The 15,412-nt window shown below is 56.4% G+C and overlaps 1 protein-coding gene and 1 long non-coding RNA gene across 4 annotated transcripts in view; one reads left to right on the plus strand and one right to left on the minus strand.

Moving 5' to 3' along the window:
* Positions 1-15,412, minus strand: part of TTC28 (tetratricopeptide repeat domain 28) — a 381,921-nt gene that overhangs the window by 7,584 nt on the left and 358,925 nt on the right. For all 3 annotated transcript variants that reach the window (XM_080941079.1, XM_080941078.1, XM_080941080.1), the window contains 6 exons: positions 11,703-11,847; positions 4,806-4,985; positions 3,739-4,459; positions 3,200-3,324; positions 1,492-1,723; positions 1,027-1,103 (listed from right to left, as the gene is read on the minus strand). In XM_080941079.1, coding sequence (XP_080797205.1) covers positions 1,027-1,103; positions 1,492-1,723; positions 3,200-3,324; positions 3,739-4,459; positions 4,806-4,985; positions 11,703-11,847 — 1,480 coding nt within the window. The remainder of the gene's footprint in view (positions 1-1,026; positions 1,104-1,491; positions 1,724-3,199; positions 3,325-3,738; positions 4,460-4,805; positions 4,986-11,702; positions 11,848-15,412) is intronic.
* Positions 7,219-15,409, plus strand: LOC308439340. Its single transcript, XR_013975613.1, has 3 exons — positions 7,219-7,301; positions 7,393-7,613; positions 14,708-15,409. It is a non-coding gene; the product is annotated as an uncharacterized lncRNA (long non-coding RNA).

Below are 15,412 nucleotides of genomic sequence, written 5' to 3' on the forward strand. Positions count from 1 at the left end.
CACACAAGCTGATCGCTGCCGTAGGAGGTGCTGCACCAGCCTGGCTCTGACTGGAGAGGAACGAGAGGCAGTAAGGGGGACACAGGAGGCAAGCACACAGCAGATGTCATCCCAGGCCCACAGTGAGCAGACCCAAAGTCCCATTGTTTCATGAAAGCAAGAGACATAGAGAGCTGGCACTTTGAGGCTCCCGGCCCTGCCCACAGTGTAGGTACAGGTTCTGCATTCTTGTCTGGAGAACACAGAGCTGTGCTCTGGATGTTTTAACATGTAACGTTCTACAAGTGTCCTCTGGTGCTATTCAGTGAGCAGATGAGTCATGCTAATTGTAAACCAGCGGGAACTCAAGCCAGGTCACTGGCTGGTTCTGTGTCTCAGTGATGGTGCCAACGGTCCCAGGTAGAGGAGTCTCCAGGAGCTATTGAGGGTGTCCTGGTGAAGCTCACACGGTACAACCATACTGCACATGGCTGAGACTGGTCAATATACCTCAGCAACACGCACTATGCCGAGTTACAACTTCCAGAATGATCAGGGAGGCCACTCTGTTTCCTCGGATGCCATCCAGAGCCCCTCCCCCACATGCACCCATACACCTGGGTGGACTCTGGATTCTCAGTGGCTAGAAAGAAAGTCGGGGGAACAGAGAAGCTGCTGGGAGCTCAGAGTCAGAATTCAAACCCCTGAATTCCACCCACATTTCCTCAAAGCTGCCTGCTCTCTAAAAGGCTTTGCCCTCAGGGTCTGGCCCAGCACTGTGCTACTGGTTTAGTTAGCTGGGACTGCTGGGGGAGGCGGCAGGCCATAAGACAGTGAATAGAGGGTTCTGGAGACACCTGGACCAGAGGCAAGGCTGTGAGCCCTTAAGAACCTGTCTGTAGACCTTGCCTGTTCAGAGATGCTGTCCTAGCCCCTTCTCTTCAGAGGCATGGAAGCCATACTCCACATTCCTGACAAGCCCCCTGGGGCCAGTCCTTCTTTCTGTCCAGCCAGGCCTAGCCTGCATTAGCACCTGGCTGTACTTACCCTGCTGATGAGCTGCTCTCCTGTCTCTGAGGCCGTGATGAGCTTGCACAGTGCTTGGAGGGCTGGGTTGGGCAGACCTGAGCCGGGACAGAGGAGCAAAAGTCACCTTCCAGGGAACAAGATCCAGGTGCTTAGCACTGAGGGTGGCTAGCTACAGGTCAGAGACATGCTCCTGTGTGGCCGAGGACAGGAACAAGTGGCCTCCAGAGAAAAGGGACCCTGACATTGTGCTTCACCCTCCCACAGTCACAGTGGTGTGCCCGTGACACCCTCGTTGTTCTGTGGCTTTGCCAGAAGCAGAGCTGCTGACAGGATCTGCCCAGGACGGGACAAAGCCCGGCTGGGGCCAGCACACCATCATAGACAGACCGGGTAAGGTACGTGTCAGCCAGGCATCTGTGGCACTGCCTCTCTGGGACTCTGTCCCCTCTGACACCCGGTCCCCTCCCTGTGGCCGCAGCTTACCCAGCAGGGCCTGCAGAGTGGTGCTGCATTGCTGCAGCCTGTCGCCTGGGTCTGAGGTCGGAAAGAAGACGGCTGCCGGCAAGCCGCTGGCAGCAGGGTCCAGCCGGAAGCCCACTGCGGTGAGGAGAGCCTGCCATCCAGGGATGCCGCCCACTTTGTTCTCGACACTCTGCTGAGACGTGTACATGGCGTTGCGCTGACCGTTCTGGATCCGCTGCAGGGATTTCTCCACCTGTGGGTGAGGCAGTTAGAGACCCAGGTCAGCCTTGTTCCACTTTCTGGGGCTTTGGGGGAAGTTGGTGTCAGTGCTGACGATTGCCACCTAGCCTAGGAAGGCCATGTGGCCAGGCTTAAGGACATTATGCCGAAGGTTTATGCATGAGAGGTGTGACTGCCAGAAGTTGCTCATCAGAGCTGCAGGGCTAGGGCAAAGGAGTCTTCCCTTTTCCACTCCGCAGAGAACAGCCACAGCCCAGAGCCTGCCCGGGCCTGCACCCCTACCACCCTGCCAGGGCCTGCCAGATCCTCATTTTCTGCACAACTCTCCCAATGACACCTGGCTCTGTCCTGAGATGTTACAGACCCCTGAGGCACACGTGTCCCCACAGAGGCTTCTAGACTGTCCAGTATGTCACCTGAGGCTTCTCTTAGAGCGCAGCACAAATCAGACGTTTGGGGGAAAAGAAGTGTCCATGTACTAAGGGTCAGGAGTGGCTGTCCCTGGGACAGAGGGGTCTCGGAGGTGCATTGCCTCCTGCAGGAGAAACAGGTATTGTTATAAGAAAGGGGTGGCAGGGGAGCTTAGGGTATGGCTCTGACCATTACCCTGAAGGAGGAAATCAGTGAATATGCCTGTAGTTGGAGGCCTGTGAGGCCCTGTGGATGCTGACTGGACAGAGGAGTCTGCAGTAGCGTGGAAGCAGTGCGTTGGGTATGGTGGGGGACTCTAGTGGGGTGTCCTCACAGATCCGGAGTGACAGAGAAAGCTAATGTCTCGGCATCCTCGGGACCTGGAGCATGGCTGCTCGCAGCAGCTAGGTTCCCCTAGGTAAGGTACGTGATGGCAGCCTATAAAGTTCAGAACCTCCACACAGACCCAAGCATGAAGAATGATGTGCAGAGAACCCCAGACCCGGGCTTGAGTGGTCACCGTGTGCTAAGACGTTCACACAGCCAAGATGGCCAGCCCACCTAGACCCAGCCTACTTCCCACTCCTGCAGTGGGTCCTCTGAAGCTATGGTGCCTGCTCTAGACCTGTGAGGTGACCACAGATAACTGTGTGCATACTACACAGGCCCAGCCTGGGCCAGGGTTGGGCTGGGACACGTTTTGTGTTGCCGTTTTATTTTGGGGCGGGGCAGTCTTTTGTAGTCCAGGTCAGCCTTTAACCCCTGATCCTTTTAGCTGTACCTTCTGCATGGCTGTCTTAACTGGAAACTTCTAACTGTGCAGGTGCCTTCAGGTCTCATGGACACTGGGGCTGGCTAAGAGCACAACCAATCCTTTCCTGAATCCAGGGAAGGACTCTGGTAATGAAGTCTGTCTGCTGCTGAGGTCTTACTGCCAGCCTGAGACCTCGAAGTGTCATCCCATCCCCTCCAAGTGGGAAATTGAACGGTTGGATCTAGCCACCCCATCACATGCTGTCCCAGCTGGTTCTCACTGGCACCTTGCCCACGTTCCCCAGGGGCTCCCATCAGTCCTTACCAGGTGCAGCAGCACGCGTAGAGCGTCCCGCGCCCGCTCTGGGTGCTGCAGGATCTCCGTGAGCGCCTGGCCGATGAGTGACGAGGGGCTGTTCAGCTTTACATCACTCCCGATCAGTGTGAAGCCTGAGGGCAGCACAGAGGGCTCCTCAGGGGACAGCACTGCCACCCTGAGTAAGAGAGCTGGGCGCTGGTGGGTGTGGGCTCGGTCCCAGCCTCTCGGGCACCTATTCTGCTTGACTGCGGGAAGGCGGTGACTTCTACATGGTACCCAACCCTATCTACAACTTCACCTTCCTGTGGCCGCCCTCCCCCAACACAGGGTTTTGAATTAGGTGCCCTGGTGACTGAAAGACACTGTCCACTGATTCTGAGAGCTGTGGATTCCTTCTGAGGGTGAGCTCCTCCTCAGTCTGGAAGGTGGTGGCTGTGCCTCCAAGGGCTTAGTATGAGGCTTGTCACCCACAGCCTGCTTCCCGCCCTTCCAGAATGAAACTGTGGAGACCACCCAGCACCCACCGGCAGGCTTCTGCTCCCTACCTGCCCAGTTGGAGGGATGTGAGAAGGCCTTGCTGCTCTGCACGACCTTCATGGCCTCGCCCAGGGAGGCGCTGGCCTTCAGGCCGTTCAGCAGGGATGAGTAGAAGGCGTGAACAAACATCTTGGAAGCTGCGACCGGCACCGGCCACAGAGCCACGAGGACACACTGTGCACCAGCAGCTAGGAAGGCCCGTGTCAGCGCCACCAAGCCGTCTGCTGTGACTCGGCTGTTGGCCTCCTGGGAAGAGCTGAGCACCACCAGCTTCACGGACAGCCGCAGGTCCAGGAGGTCAGCTGCGGTGAGGAGCAGCTCCCGCAGTGGTGGGCAGTCCGAGATGCTTTCTACGTCACTTGCGTCATCCTGTACCCGCAGGGACTCGGGGATCGTGTAGGGGTGGCCAAAGGAGCTCCTGCTGCTAGCAGGGTTGCCCTCCGTGTTGGGTGTAAGGACTAAGGCTGATAGTTTCCAAGAGACATGGGTAGCAAAGTGGACACACTCGGCCTGGGTCAGGGCACTCATGACCCTCTCCTTGGTGGCCATACTGCCCACAAGGGGCTGACAGCCCAGAAGCTCTGACACCATGTACGCCTCCTCTTCTGCGGAAGGCATCGGCCCCCACAGCCACCTGTCCATCACTGCTGACGGGAGCTTAGGGTTGCCTATGACGGCCGCCATGGCGGTGGAGCTGGAGTACGTGGGCGGGGTCTTCCTCAGGTGACTCTGTAAGGAGAGGAGACCCTGTCAGCTGGGCGTCTGGTGTCCTGGTGCCGTCATGCACTCTAAGTGTTCAGCTGGCAGCATCCAGTGCCTAATGTGTTCTGAGAGCCGGGCAGTGTCAGGGGTACCAGCTCCCTTCCATCTGGGACCTGGCGACAGCCGTGGAGACTTTAGAAGTTCATTCCTTTCCCTCTGAACTGATCCTGCCTCTTGAGTTATAACTCAACGACAAACTAAAAGGTGAGACCTCCAAATCCTCCAAGGCAGAAACTACCCCATATGAATTATGCCCTGGACCTGGGGCTCGGTTACTAAGTATGGGAGACACCGGAGTCGGACAGCGTGTTACCTTGGAGTGCGGACTGAGCGAGCGGACGGCAGGCACAGCAATGAGGGTAAAGCGTTCGTACAGGTACTCGTTGGAGGCACTGCCCTTCAGGAGAGCAAAGGGGACAAGGTAGAGCTCCCCCTCCAGAACCAGGACCAGCTGCCGGTGCCGGCCCACGGGGCCGCTTGAGTGCATCAAGCCCTGCAGAGTAAGGACGGGAGTCTCAGGGTAGGAGCCCACACCCAGCACCCTCAGGTTAACTGTCAGGGTGGATCTGAGGCTGTGGATACGGAATGTGCTACCCTGCACAAGTGTTGACAGGTGTGTGCCCGACTCGAGGTGAGGCTTCTGTGTGCCGTCAGTCGGCAAGAGACAGTGGGAGACGAGGAAGGGGAATGGCACCCAAGGAGAGCAACTGCCAGTGTGGAGGCTGAGGATGAGTGCAGAGGGAGAACGAGGAGGAAGGCTGTGCTGACGCCAGGACTCGGGAGCACACTCAGTGACCCTCCAGGGCAGCAAGGACTCCACAAGCCTGAGTGTCCCATCTGATGAGCACAAGACCAGATGCTGAGAGCCAGGATGGAGGATTTGGGGTCACGATATCTGTGGTCCAGGAACTACTGTGATGTTTGGGTCTCAGTGCAGCCTCCCCAGGGCCTGGCTTTGAAGGTGTCTCCATTTATGGCTTCTGGGGATAAGGAGTTACCAGAGAGGCAACAAATCTGACAATTTAGGATGAGGACCTGGGGAGGTCTGTGTGTGAGCCACAGTATGTAGACACCTGCTCGCTCTGTCCAGAGGCGACCTTCTGGAAAGTAGTGGGGCTGTGTGATGCAGACGAGGAAAGCCAGCCGTGAAGACGACCCAGCACCCAGGTGTGGTGATGCATACCCACAATCCCAGTACTCTCGGGGGAGGAGATGGGGGTTGTCATGACTTCAGGGTGAGCCTACACTAAAGAGCAGGACACTCTGTAGGTGAGAAGAAAGGGAGCCTGTGAGTGAGGTAAGTGTGGCTGCTGGTCAGCAGAGATGGAGTGGAAGCCTGCCACAGCCCTGGGACTGCGGGCAGAGGGGCGTCTGCAAACGCCTGTCTTCGGGCCCAGCCCGATTCCTGCCAACTTGGTGAGGTTGAGAGGCTGTGCCCTCAGGAAGTGAATGTGCTCATCTGACCCAGCTGTCTGCTGTCAGGGGCTCCTGGCTGAGGGTGGCAGAAACGCTGGCTAACCCAAACTGACATGTGCCGAGTAGGAAGTTCAGGCTCCGCAGCCTCCAAGCCTTGCTTCCTTTTGTAATCTGGCTGACGCTGAAGAGTTGAGAATTGAAATCACAGGGCTGTTTGCTCTACAAGCTATTTTCCAAGGAGAGCTAAGTGAGCTGCTGGGGGCCCAGGGAGGGGGAAGTAAGGTCATGGCTTCCCGAGCTGCCCTAAGGGTATGTGTGCTCACAGGGAGTCAGTAGGGATGAAGGCATCTAGGTCCCATGCACAGCGAGGCCTGAGCTAGACCTCAGTGGCAGGACTGGCCTGGCCATGAGTTTGATGAGGTCACCATGAGGTCATTGGGTAGGGCAGTGATGCTGGTCAGCGAGAGCCATGCTTTCTGGCATTCAAAAAACATGGGGGCTCGGTGACCCATGGTGATATTAGGCTGATGGCCCATGGAAGACAGTGACACTGCCACCCATCCTGACAGTACACTTCCTGGGAAATACATTCAGCCAAAGACTGGTGTTTCCCCCACAGTAGAATATTCTGTCCCACTTTCCATACTGTCCAGCCTGGTTCCCTAGCAGCAGGACCACAGCTAAATGAAGGCTCAATGGGGGTCAGTGGTTAGGCTTGAGGCATCCACAATTCTGTCGCCAGGCTCCAGTCCTGATCCGAGGTTTCTGTGAGAGTGGAGGAAGTGGCTGTTCCCGGAAGCCAACAGAATGACGCCCATGAGACTGGCAGCAGCATGCGCCCTCTGGTGGCCTCACGTTCACAGGAGGCCTCCAGCTGTAGGACAGCCCGGAGAGGGCGGGGAGCTACTGGAATTGACCAGTTATGACAGCCACAGGGTTGTCTCCAGACTCAGGGCAGTTCGGACCTGGTATGACTAAATATGTAGCTGTAACTGGACAGGAAACGGAACCCCAGGTTCTCAGAAGGGCTCTCCTCAACACACAGTGGATCCTTTGCCTCTAAAACTTTGAGCAATCTTTCCGTGTTGCTTAGAGTGGCTGAGAGTGTCTGGCTCACACTGTTCTGTGTCCCAAGTGCTGGGACTGCAGGACAGGCCACAGCCAAGGGGTTAGCAGGGGTCACTCGGTTCTCACAGTTTTCCCCAAGGCTTTGCACAACTTTCGTCTGATTCTCCCGCCCCCTTTTGAAGCAGCTGAGCTCATGCATTGTGTTTAAACCTCTGACTTACAAAGGAATCTTTTTCGATTCCAGGAGTCCGAGAAGTGCTTTGGATCACAGGGTGAGCCCACAGCCTGTGGACAAAGGCATCAGTCCCTTGCCTGCAGTGGACTGGTAGGTACCTGGTGCTCAGCATGTGAAGATGTTTTCTGATGGCTGAGTTACCTGTTGATAGGTGAGACCACCCTCCCTTGCACCTCCGCAGGAACATGAGGGTGCTTAGCACACTCTTACTCTGTGGGAGGCGCGGTGTTACAGAAGAGAGACCATGGGAGCGGAACTGTCTGAAGCAGACCCGTTAACTCCAGATGCTTGGAGAACGCCGCACTGGGAGCCTCCTGGCCTCAGCTTCCTCTGTGGACTCCCAGCTCAGCTTGAACTCATCGCCTGGCATTAGGCTCCTAGGGTGAACAGCACCTCCACCAGGTACTGCCATAGAGGGGCTGCCTCAGCCGTGGGTTCTGGCAGGTATATGCACAGGAAACTTGGCCTGCGTGGCTATAATCCTGGGGGCTATCTGGCTTCTAGCTCTCGGAAAGCCCCCAGTTTACCACAGGTGGCCACAAACGCCATTACCAAGTTTCTCCCTAGGGTCCTCTGCTCTCTGTGCTGTATCAGACCCAATGCAAATGTGCTTCTGACTGAGAGCATCTCCAGACACTGTCAGGTGCCCAAATGCACGGCCTCATGCTGAGGGACATGAAGCTGCGGGCTGGCCCTGGCCCTGACTGGGAGTGAATTAAGTCACAAGGGAGAGAATGAGAAGCATCTGAGAGCCGAGTCCTGAAATGACACGTTGCTGAGTGGATGACAGGGGACAGGGCTTCAGGATGAAGGCCTTGCTAAGCTGGGCGGGGGTGGAGCCAGGCAAGCAGAGACCACAGTCACAGGAGGCTTCCTCAGCAGTGAGGGAGTAGAAATACAACCGGCTAGGAACAAAGGGACTCAAGCAAGTAAAGAATGGAATGGGGAGGGCAGAGGGCTGCGGGGAGTGGGGAGCACTGCCAGGAGAGCAGAGGGCTGCGGGGAGTGGGGAGCACTGCCGGGAGAGCAGAGGGCTGCGGGGAGTGGGGAGCACTGCCGGGAGAGCAGAGGGCTGCGGGGAGTGGGGAGCACTGCCGGGAGGCAGAGGGCTGTTGGTGGCAGTGGGAGGCAGGAGCAACACAATCTTCCTCAGCACAGTACTGAACTGGAGCCTTGTCAGCAGTGTGGAGAGGGTAGGGATAAGAAGGGACAGGATGAACATGAAGGGAAAGGGGCTGGGCCTTTGCCAGAGAAGGCTTCAGATGGAAAGCCCAAAGGGACCTTGAGGAGGGGCCTGGACACAGCAGTTCCTCCTGCCCAGGTGACAGTCCCTGCCTGCAGCCCAATATGTTTTGCACCTTGCCCACATCCCTGTGCTAACCAGACATGTCCAGAGAAAAGATATCAGGAAAGGGTGCCAGCAGGCAGAACAGTCACCCACAACTGTTAGGCCAGCTGAGGTGCCCACTTGGGATGGAGAAATCATCCGTGAATGGTGCTCTGCAGGTACTGAGAGTTGCTGAGGGCTGTTCCCACCTCTCTAAACAGAACAGCTGCCTGCACGGTCCTGCCTGAAACATGCCCCTAAGCTTTCAGATCCCCCAAGGTCCCTGCACCGTCAAAGAGCACCGTCTGAATCAAGCAGGGACATGCCTGCCAGAGAGCAAGGTGGGCTGTGGTCGGTGTCTTCAGCACTGGACACTGGTTCAAAGAACAAGGGGGGTGGCCCGGGGCATTGGGATAAACATGGAGGATTGGGAGGCGTGGCTGGCATTCACTCCTAGGAATGACAGGTGCTGCCTGAGCCTCATGTAGACCAGGGGAGGAGCACACGAGGACACCAAGGCCACATGTCATTCTGCCTGTGCAGAGCAGAGCGAAGCACAAGCTCAGACCTGCCAACTTGACTATGGGCAGCCAGTGAAGACTGTGTGTCCATGGAGAGCTGTAGGGGTGTGCAGTGTCCATGGAGAGCTGTAGGGGATGTGCAGTGTCTATGGAGAGCTGTAGGGGATGTGCAGTGTCCATGGAGAGCTGTAGGGGATGTGCAGTGTCTATGGAGAGCTGTAGGGGATGTGCAGTGTCCATGGAGAGCTGTAGGGGGTGTGCAGTGTCCATGGAGAGCTGTAGGGGGTGTGCAGTGTCTATGGAGAGCTGTAGGGGGTGTGCAGTGTCCATGGAGAGCTGTAGGGGATGTGCAGTGTCTATGGAGAGCTGTAGGGGATGTGCAGTGTCCATGGAGAGCTGTAGGGGATGTGCAGTGTCTATGGAGAGCTGTAGGGGATGTGCAGTGTCCATGGAGAGCTGTAGGGGGTGTGCAGTGTCCATGGAGAGCTGTAGGGGGTGTGCAGTGTCTATGGAGAGCTGTAGGGGGTGTGCAGTGTCCATGGAGAGCTGTAGGGGGTGTGCAGTGTCCATGGAGAGCTGTAGGGAATGTGCAGTGTCTATGGAGAGCTGTAGGGAATGTGCAGTGTCTATGGAGAGCTGTAGGGGATGTGCAGTGTCTATGGAGAGCTGTAGGGGGTGTGCAGTGTCCATGGAGAGCTGTAGGGGATGTGCAGTGTCCATGGAGTGCTGTAGGGGATGTGCAGTGTCCATGGAGAGCTGTAGGGGGTGTGCAGTGTCTATGGAGAGCTGTAGGGGATGTGCAGTATCTATGGAGAGCTGTAGGGAATGTGCAGTGTCTATGGAGAGCTGTAGGGAATGTGCAGTGTCCATGGAGTGCTGTAGGGGATGTGCAGTGTCCATGGAGAGCTGTAGGGGATGTGCAGTGTCCATGGAGAGCTGTAGGGGGTGTGCAGTGTCTATGGAGAGCTGTAGGGGGTGTGCAGTGTCTATGGAGAGCTGTAGGGGGTGTGCAGTGTCTATGGAGAGCTGTAGAGAATGTGCAGTGTCCATGGAGAGCTGTAGAGAATGTGCAGTGTCTATGGAGAGCTGTAGGGGTGTGCAGTGTCTATGGAGAGCTGTAGGGGGTGTGCAGTGTCTATGGAGAGCTGTAGGGGGTGTGCAGTGTCTATGGAGAGCTGTAGGGGATGTGCAGTGTCCATGGAGAGCTGTAGGGGATGTGCAGTGTCCATGGAGTGCTGTAGGGGGTGTGCAGTGTCCATGGAGTGCTGTAGGGGGTGTGCAGTGTCCATGGAGAGCTGTAGGGGGTGTGCAGTGTCCATGGAGAGCTGTAGGGGATGTGCAGTGTCCATGGAGAGCTGTAGGGGGGTGTGCAGTGTCCATGGAGAGCTGTAGGGGGGTGTGCAGTGTCCATGGAGAGCTGTAGGGGGGTGTGCAGTGTCTATGGAGAGCTGTAGGGGATGTGCAGTGTCCATGGAGAGCTGTAGGGGGTGTGCAGTGTCCATGGAGAGCTGTAGGGGGTGTGCAGTGTCTATGGAGTGCTGTAGGGGATGTGCAGTGTCTATGGAGAGCTGTAGGGGTGTGCAGTGTCCATGGAGAGCTGTAGGGGGTGTGCAGTGTCTATGGAGTGCTGTAGGGGATGTGCAGTGTCCATGGAGAGCTGTAGGGGTGTGCAGTGTCCATGGAGAGCTGTAGGGGATGTGCAGTGTCTATGGAGAGCTGTAGGGGGTGTGCAGTGTCTATGGAGAGCTGTAGGGGGGTGTGCAGTGTCCATGGAGAGCTGTAGGGGATGTGCAGTGTCTATGGAGAGCTATAGGGGGTGTGCAGTGTCCATGGAGAGCTGTAGGGGGTGTGCAGTGTCCATGGAGTGCTGTAGGGGATGTGCAGTGTCCATGGAGAGCTGTAGGGGTGTGCAGTGTCCATGGAGAGCTGTAGGGGGTGTGCAGTGTCCATGGAGAGCTCTAGGGGGTGTGCAGTGTCCATGGAGTGCTGTAGGGGATGTGCAGTGTCCATGGAGAGCTGTAGGGGATGTGCAGTGTCCATGGAGAGCTCTAGGGGGTGTGCAGTGTCCATGGAGTGCTGTAGGGGATGTGCAGTGTCCATGGAGAGCTCTAGGGGGTGTGCAGTGTCCATGGAGTGCTGTAGGGGATGTGCAGTGTCCATGGAGAGCTGTAGGGGATGTGCAGTGTCTATGGAGAGCTGTAGGGGGTGTGCAGTGTCTATGGAGAGCTGTAGGGGGATGTGCAGTGTCTATGGAGAGCTGTAGGGGGTGTGCAGTGTCTATGGAGAGCTGTAGGGGGTGTGCAGTGTCTATGGAGAGCTGTAGGGGGATGTGCAGTGTCTATGGAGAGCTGTAGGGGGATGTGCAGTGTCCATGGAGAGCTGTAGGGGGTGTGCAAGTGTCTATGGAGAGCTGTAGGGGGTGTGCAGTGTCTATGGAGAGCTGTAGGGGGTGTGCAGTGTCTATGGAGAGCTGTAGGGGGATGTGCAGTGTCTATGGAGTGCTGTAGGGGATGTGCAGTGTCTATGGAGAGCTGTAGGGGGTGTGCAGTGTCTATGGAGAGCTGTAGGGGGATGTGCATGAGCACTGACCAGAAAGGGTTGTACGCTAATGCCACAGAGCCCCATGTTCCAGGAGCCACTTACCCCTTCCATGGGCGCGATGAGCAGATCGTACAGGGCACGGAGTGGGGGCTTGGCCAGCGAGCTCTGCCTCCTGGGCAGAGAGGAGGTCCCCTCCTTGCTGGGTGACACTGTTCCACTGAACAAGCTTGTCATGCTCTGGCAGCTCCTGGGGAGACAGGACCAAGGTGGGAATCAGGCTCACCCTCCACCATTTTGGTTGCCCGCAGGGCCTCACGGCACTCCTGCCACTCGAGCTCATGCTTGGCCCTTGCAGGGGCCTGTCACACAACACTTGTGTTCTGTGGTGTCAGCTACATAATCACCCCAGAGTGCTGGTCCTGCACGTTGTGTTTGGTCTGGAATGGGGACAGGAAAGGTCTGTGCAGCCACCAGGCTGACGAGAGGACATCAGTGGCAGTGAACTCGCCTTCCAAGCCAGACCCCGGCGGGGCCCCGAGAGCTGCTGATTGGAAAGTGCCTGTAGAGGGCGCTCTCTGTGCAGCTGTTAGGGGCAGCTTCCCTTACACAGAGGCATCTTCAACCCTCGAAGGGTGACAAGGACAAATGCTGACTGACTCAGAAAATGTGTTTAAGCACTGGCTGTCTGCTAGGCACAGTCATTGTCCCTGGGGCCCAGAGGAGCACAAAGCTTGCCGGTAAATGGGGAGGACGTGGCAGACTCTGTCTGGTGGCCTGACTTGTAGAACTCGGAGAGTGTTTCCACTGCATGCAGCGCAGCAGGTTGTGGTGAGGGCTTCGCCTGCTCATTTTGTGACAGCTATTCAATAGTTGCCAGAAGGGCTTTCTTCAGGGCCAGCTAGAAGGGGCCCGTGTGCCTCCCGGGCTGTGGCTCCCACGTAACTCTCTCTCTCCCACCCATTTCCAGGGGCACAGCAGAACTGTTGCCGCTCCTGAGGTGCAGAGGCCCGGGCAGCCACTCCTCTCAGGAAATATTACTATTGACAGGGTTGCTACAGCTTTGCTCTCAGTGCAGATAACCCTGGAGTGACATTCCATATTCAGAGACAGGTCCCTGAAAGGTGAGGTATGCAAGCTGTTCTCTCAAGAGATGCTTCAGTGCATAGCTCCCTTCTAGCTGCACAAGAGCTTGGCTCAGGGCTGGCATGGGACATGCACCTTCCCACAGGCCCAGGAGCAGGCCAGGCCGGGTTCCCAAGGAAGCCATACAGGGCCCTGTCTCTTCTCTCTCTCATCTCTGCAGCTTCCTGGTCCTGTGAAGCAGGGCAGGGGTCAAGCTTTGTTGCCACTGCACTGGACTTGCAGTATCACAGAGATACAGCAGGTGGCAGTATCTGCTTTGCTGGCCATTCTCAGCTCCACTTGGGCTAAGTGACAGCTGAGCCCCAGGCGAAGGGATTTCTTAGCTGGCGTCTAGGGTGATGTCTATGAATTAATCTTTAGAGGAGTACGGAGTACAGCAGCCTGCATTGTGCAGGGAGGAAATGGGGCAGGTGCAACCCAGGGAGTGAGTGGTGGTCGGTCGCACATATTGCTGCAGAACCGTGGGGGAAGAGGCCACTAGCGCCTTGGTGTGATTCAGCCTGGTCCCATCTGACACACACTGTTCCCGCCCCCTGAGCCAACCACCTTCCACAGAAGCCCAGGATGGCAGTGGGCATGATCCCTGTCCTTCCTGTACTGTGCCTGAAGTTGGTCTGGATCCTTCTGACACTATGACTCAAGGGGCAGTGTAGGGGGCCTGCTGAACTTAGCTGTGCTTGGGCAGGGAGAGATGAGACTATGGGCCTTCTGACTTAGCCACAATAGCAACGTGGTCAGCCCTTTACAGAGGCTCTGCACCCCCATGCAAGCCCACAGGGTGTTGCTACCTGTGGGTTCACAAGGACGCCTCAGAGATGTTGGGAGGAGCTGTCCGAGGGGCTCAGAAGGCTCCTGCTTTGTGCTCGGAGGAGCCCAATCACAAACAGGTTAGCGCTTGCTGGAGCTGTAGGTGAAGCACACGGCTAATACTCTAAGGGAGGTGAGTGGACTCTGGGAGATGGACCACAGACTTTACATCTGACAGGTCAGATCCTGTACTGGCTCGGGACTACCTCTTCTGGACAGCTGGATTCCTTGTAAGCCTGCTAGTTGTGACAGCTATCCCACTGTTGCCTGAGAGCAAGCCAGAAGGACTTTCTTCCAGGGCCAGTTAGAGAAGGTCAGACGAGCCTTCCAAGTTTCCTTCACAGTGCCTTTCACAGCTATGGAGGGGGCAACAGAGATCAGGAAAGTGCTACGTAGTGCTGGTACTTAGAGATATGAGCTGAGCATCATAGTTGCTTTCTCTTTTTTGGGGTGGTGCTTGACCAAAGAACCCTTCTGTCCTTCTCCAGATCCAGGCTCTAGAGATGTGTAGCCCAGAGGATGAGGGAGCGCACAGACGCACAAAAAGTGCATCAAGGCACTGACCTCTCTACCCAACGCAGCAGGGACTCTGCAGGACGAGAGTATTCAGCTAGGGTAGCCTCAGAACAAACACTGTGTGTGTGTGTGATGGGAAAGCTCGATTTGGCTATGTCCCAGTGCCAGGCAAAGAGTTTGAGCCAGTAATGACAGGCCAGGGACTCCTCTGGGTCATACAGAGGGGACGGACAATGGAGAGTGGGAAACATGGCAGGATGATGCAGAGACCATCTTGACTTGGAGCTGGAGACCTCAGGGCTGAGCCTGCCTCCTCAGTCTGATCTCACCTCCCATCTTCTGTACCGTCTTGAGGGATTAGTACATTGCAGACAAAGTGAATTAAGTAGTGAAGAGACCCTCTGTCTCCACACTCAGCCCCGCCCTTGCCTGGCATGCACATGCTGTCCATTCACCAGGTAGCCAGCTGCTGTCTGCAAAGTAGGTCCTTAATTACCACACTGAGGGGACAGGGCAGTCTGTGCACGTCAGGATCCGGGAAGGTGTCTACTTGGCGTCAATTATAACCAAGTGAGGCCTGAATCTAGTTCTGGGATTGCTGTACTTGATCACAAGTTAAAATTATATTCTTTGACACTCAGGTGGAGATGCCCAGCCCAGACCCACACCTCCTGGCACCTGGCTGTGTCCTTACAAGGCATAGGGACACCCCAGAGCAGGAGGTAGGAAGGACCAGCTTGGCTCTCAAGCTTTTGGCTTTTTTCCCAAAGTTGCCGGGCCCTGGGAAGGTAAACACACTGCTGTCACCCTGATAACACAATGACAGGAAACCAGGCTGCTGCCAACGAGGTCCATACAGGACTGCCAAACAAGGCTACCCACCCAGTCTGGTCCCTCTGCAGTCCTGGGACAGCCAGCATCCCTTGAAGACAGGCACGATGGATTTTGACAAAGTATGGCTAACCTAAGCCTGACCCACCCACCTGTTAAGTGGCAGTGAACTAGGGTCAGGGCAGCTGGACATGGACAAGATCACCATTTCTGCCTCCTATCCCACTGGCTTCTTGGCTCTCTTCAGCCTCCTGAGTTGCAGGCCTGCGAGAAGCTGGCAGAGAGGTGAGAGCTACTCAACTTCTCCCCAAAGCTGGGTAGTCAGCTCAGACCAAGCATGGCAGCAGAATATCCCTGGACTACATTGTATCAAAAAAGGGATGGTGGAGAGCCTGCTCTGCCTCCATTTGAACTGTTGGTACCAAGGCAAAGCGCCAGGCTTGCTTCTACAGCTTCCTGACAAAACCCAGCTCCACGTCCCCTTGCAGGAGCACCTTGTGTTTAGGGGCATGTGA

The sequence above is a fragment of the Micromys minutus genome, assembly GCF_963924665.1.
Source record: "Micromys minutus genome assembly, chromosome: 29".
NCBI lineage: Eukaryota > Metazoa > Chordata > Mammalia > Rodentia > Muridae > Micromys > Micromys minutus.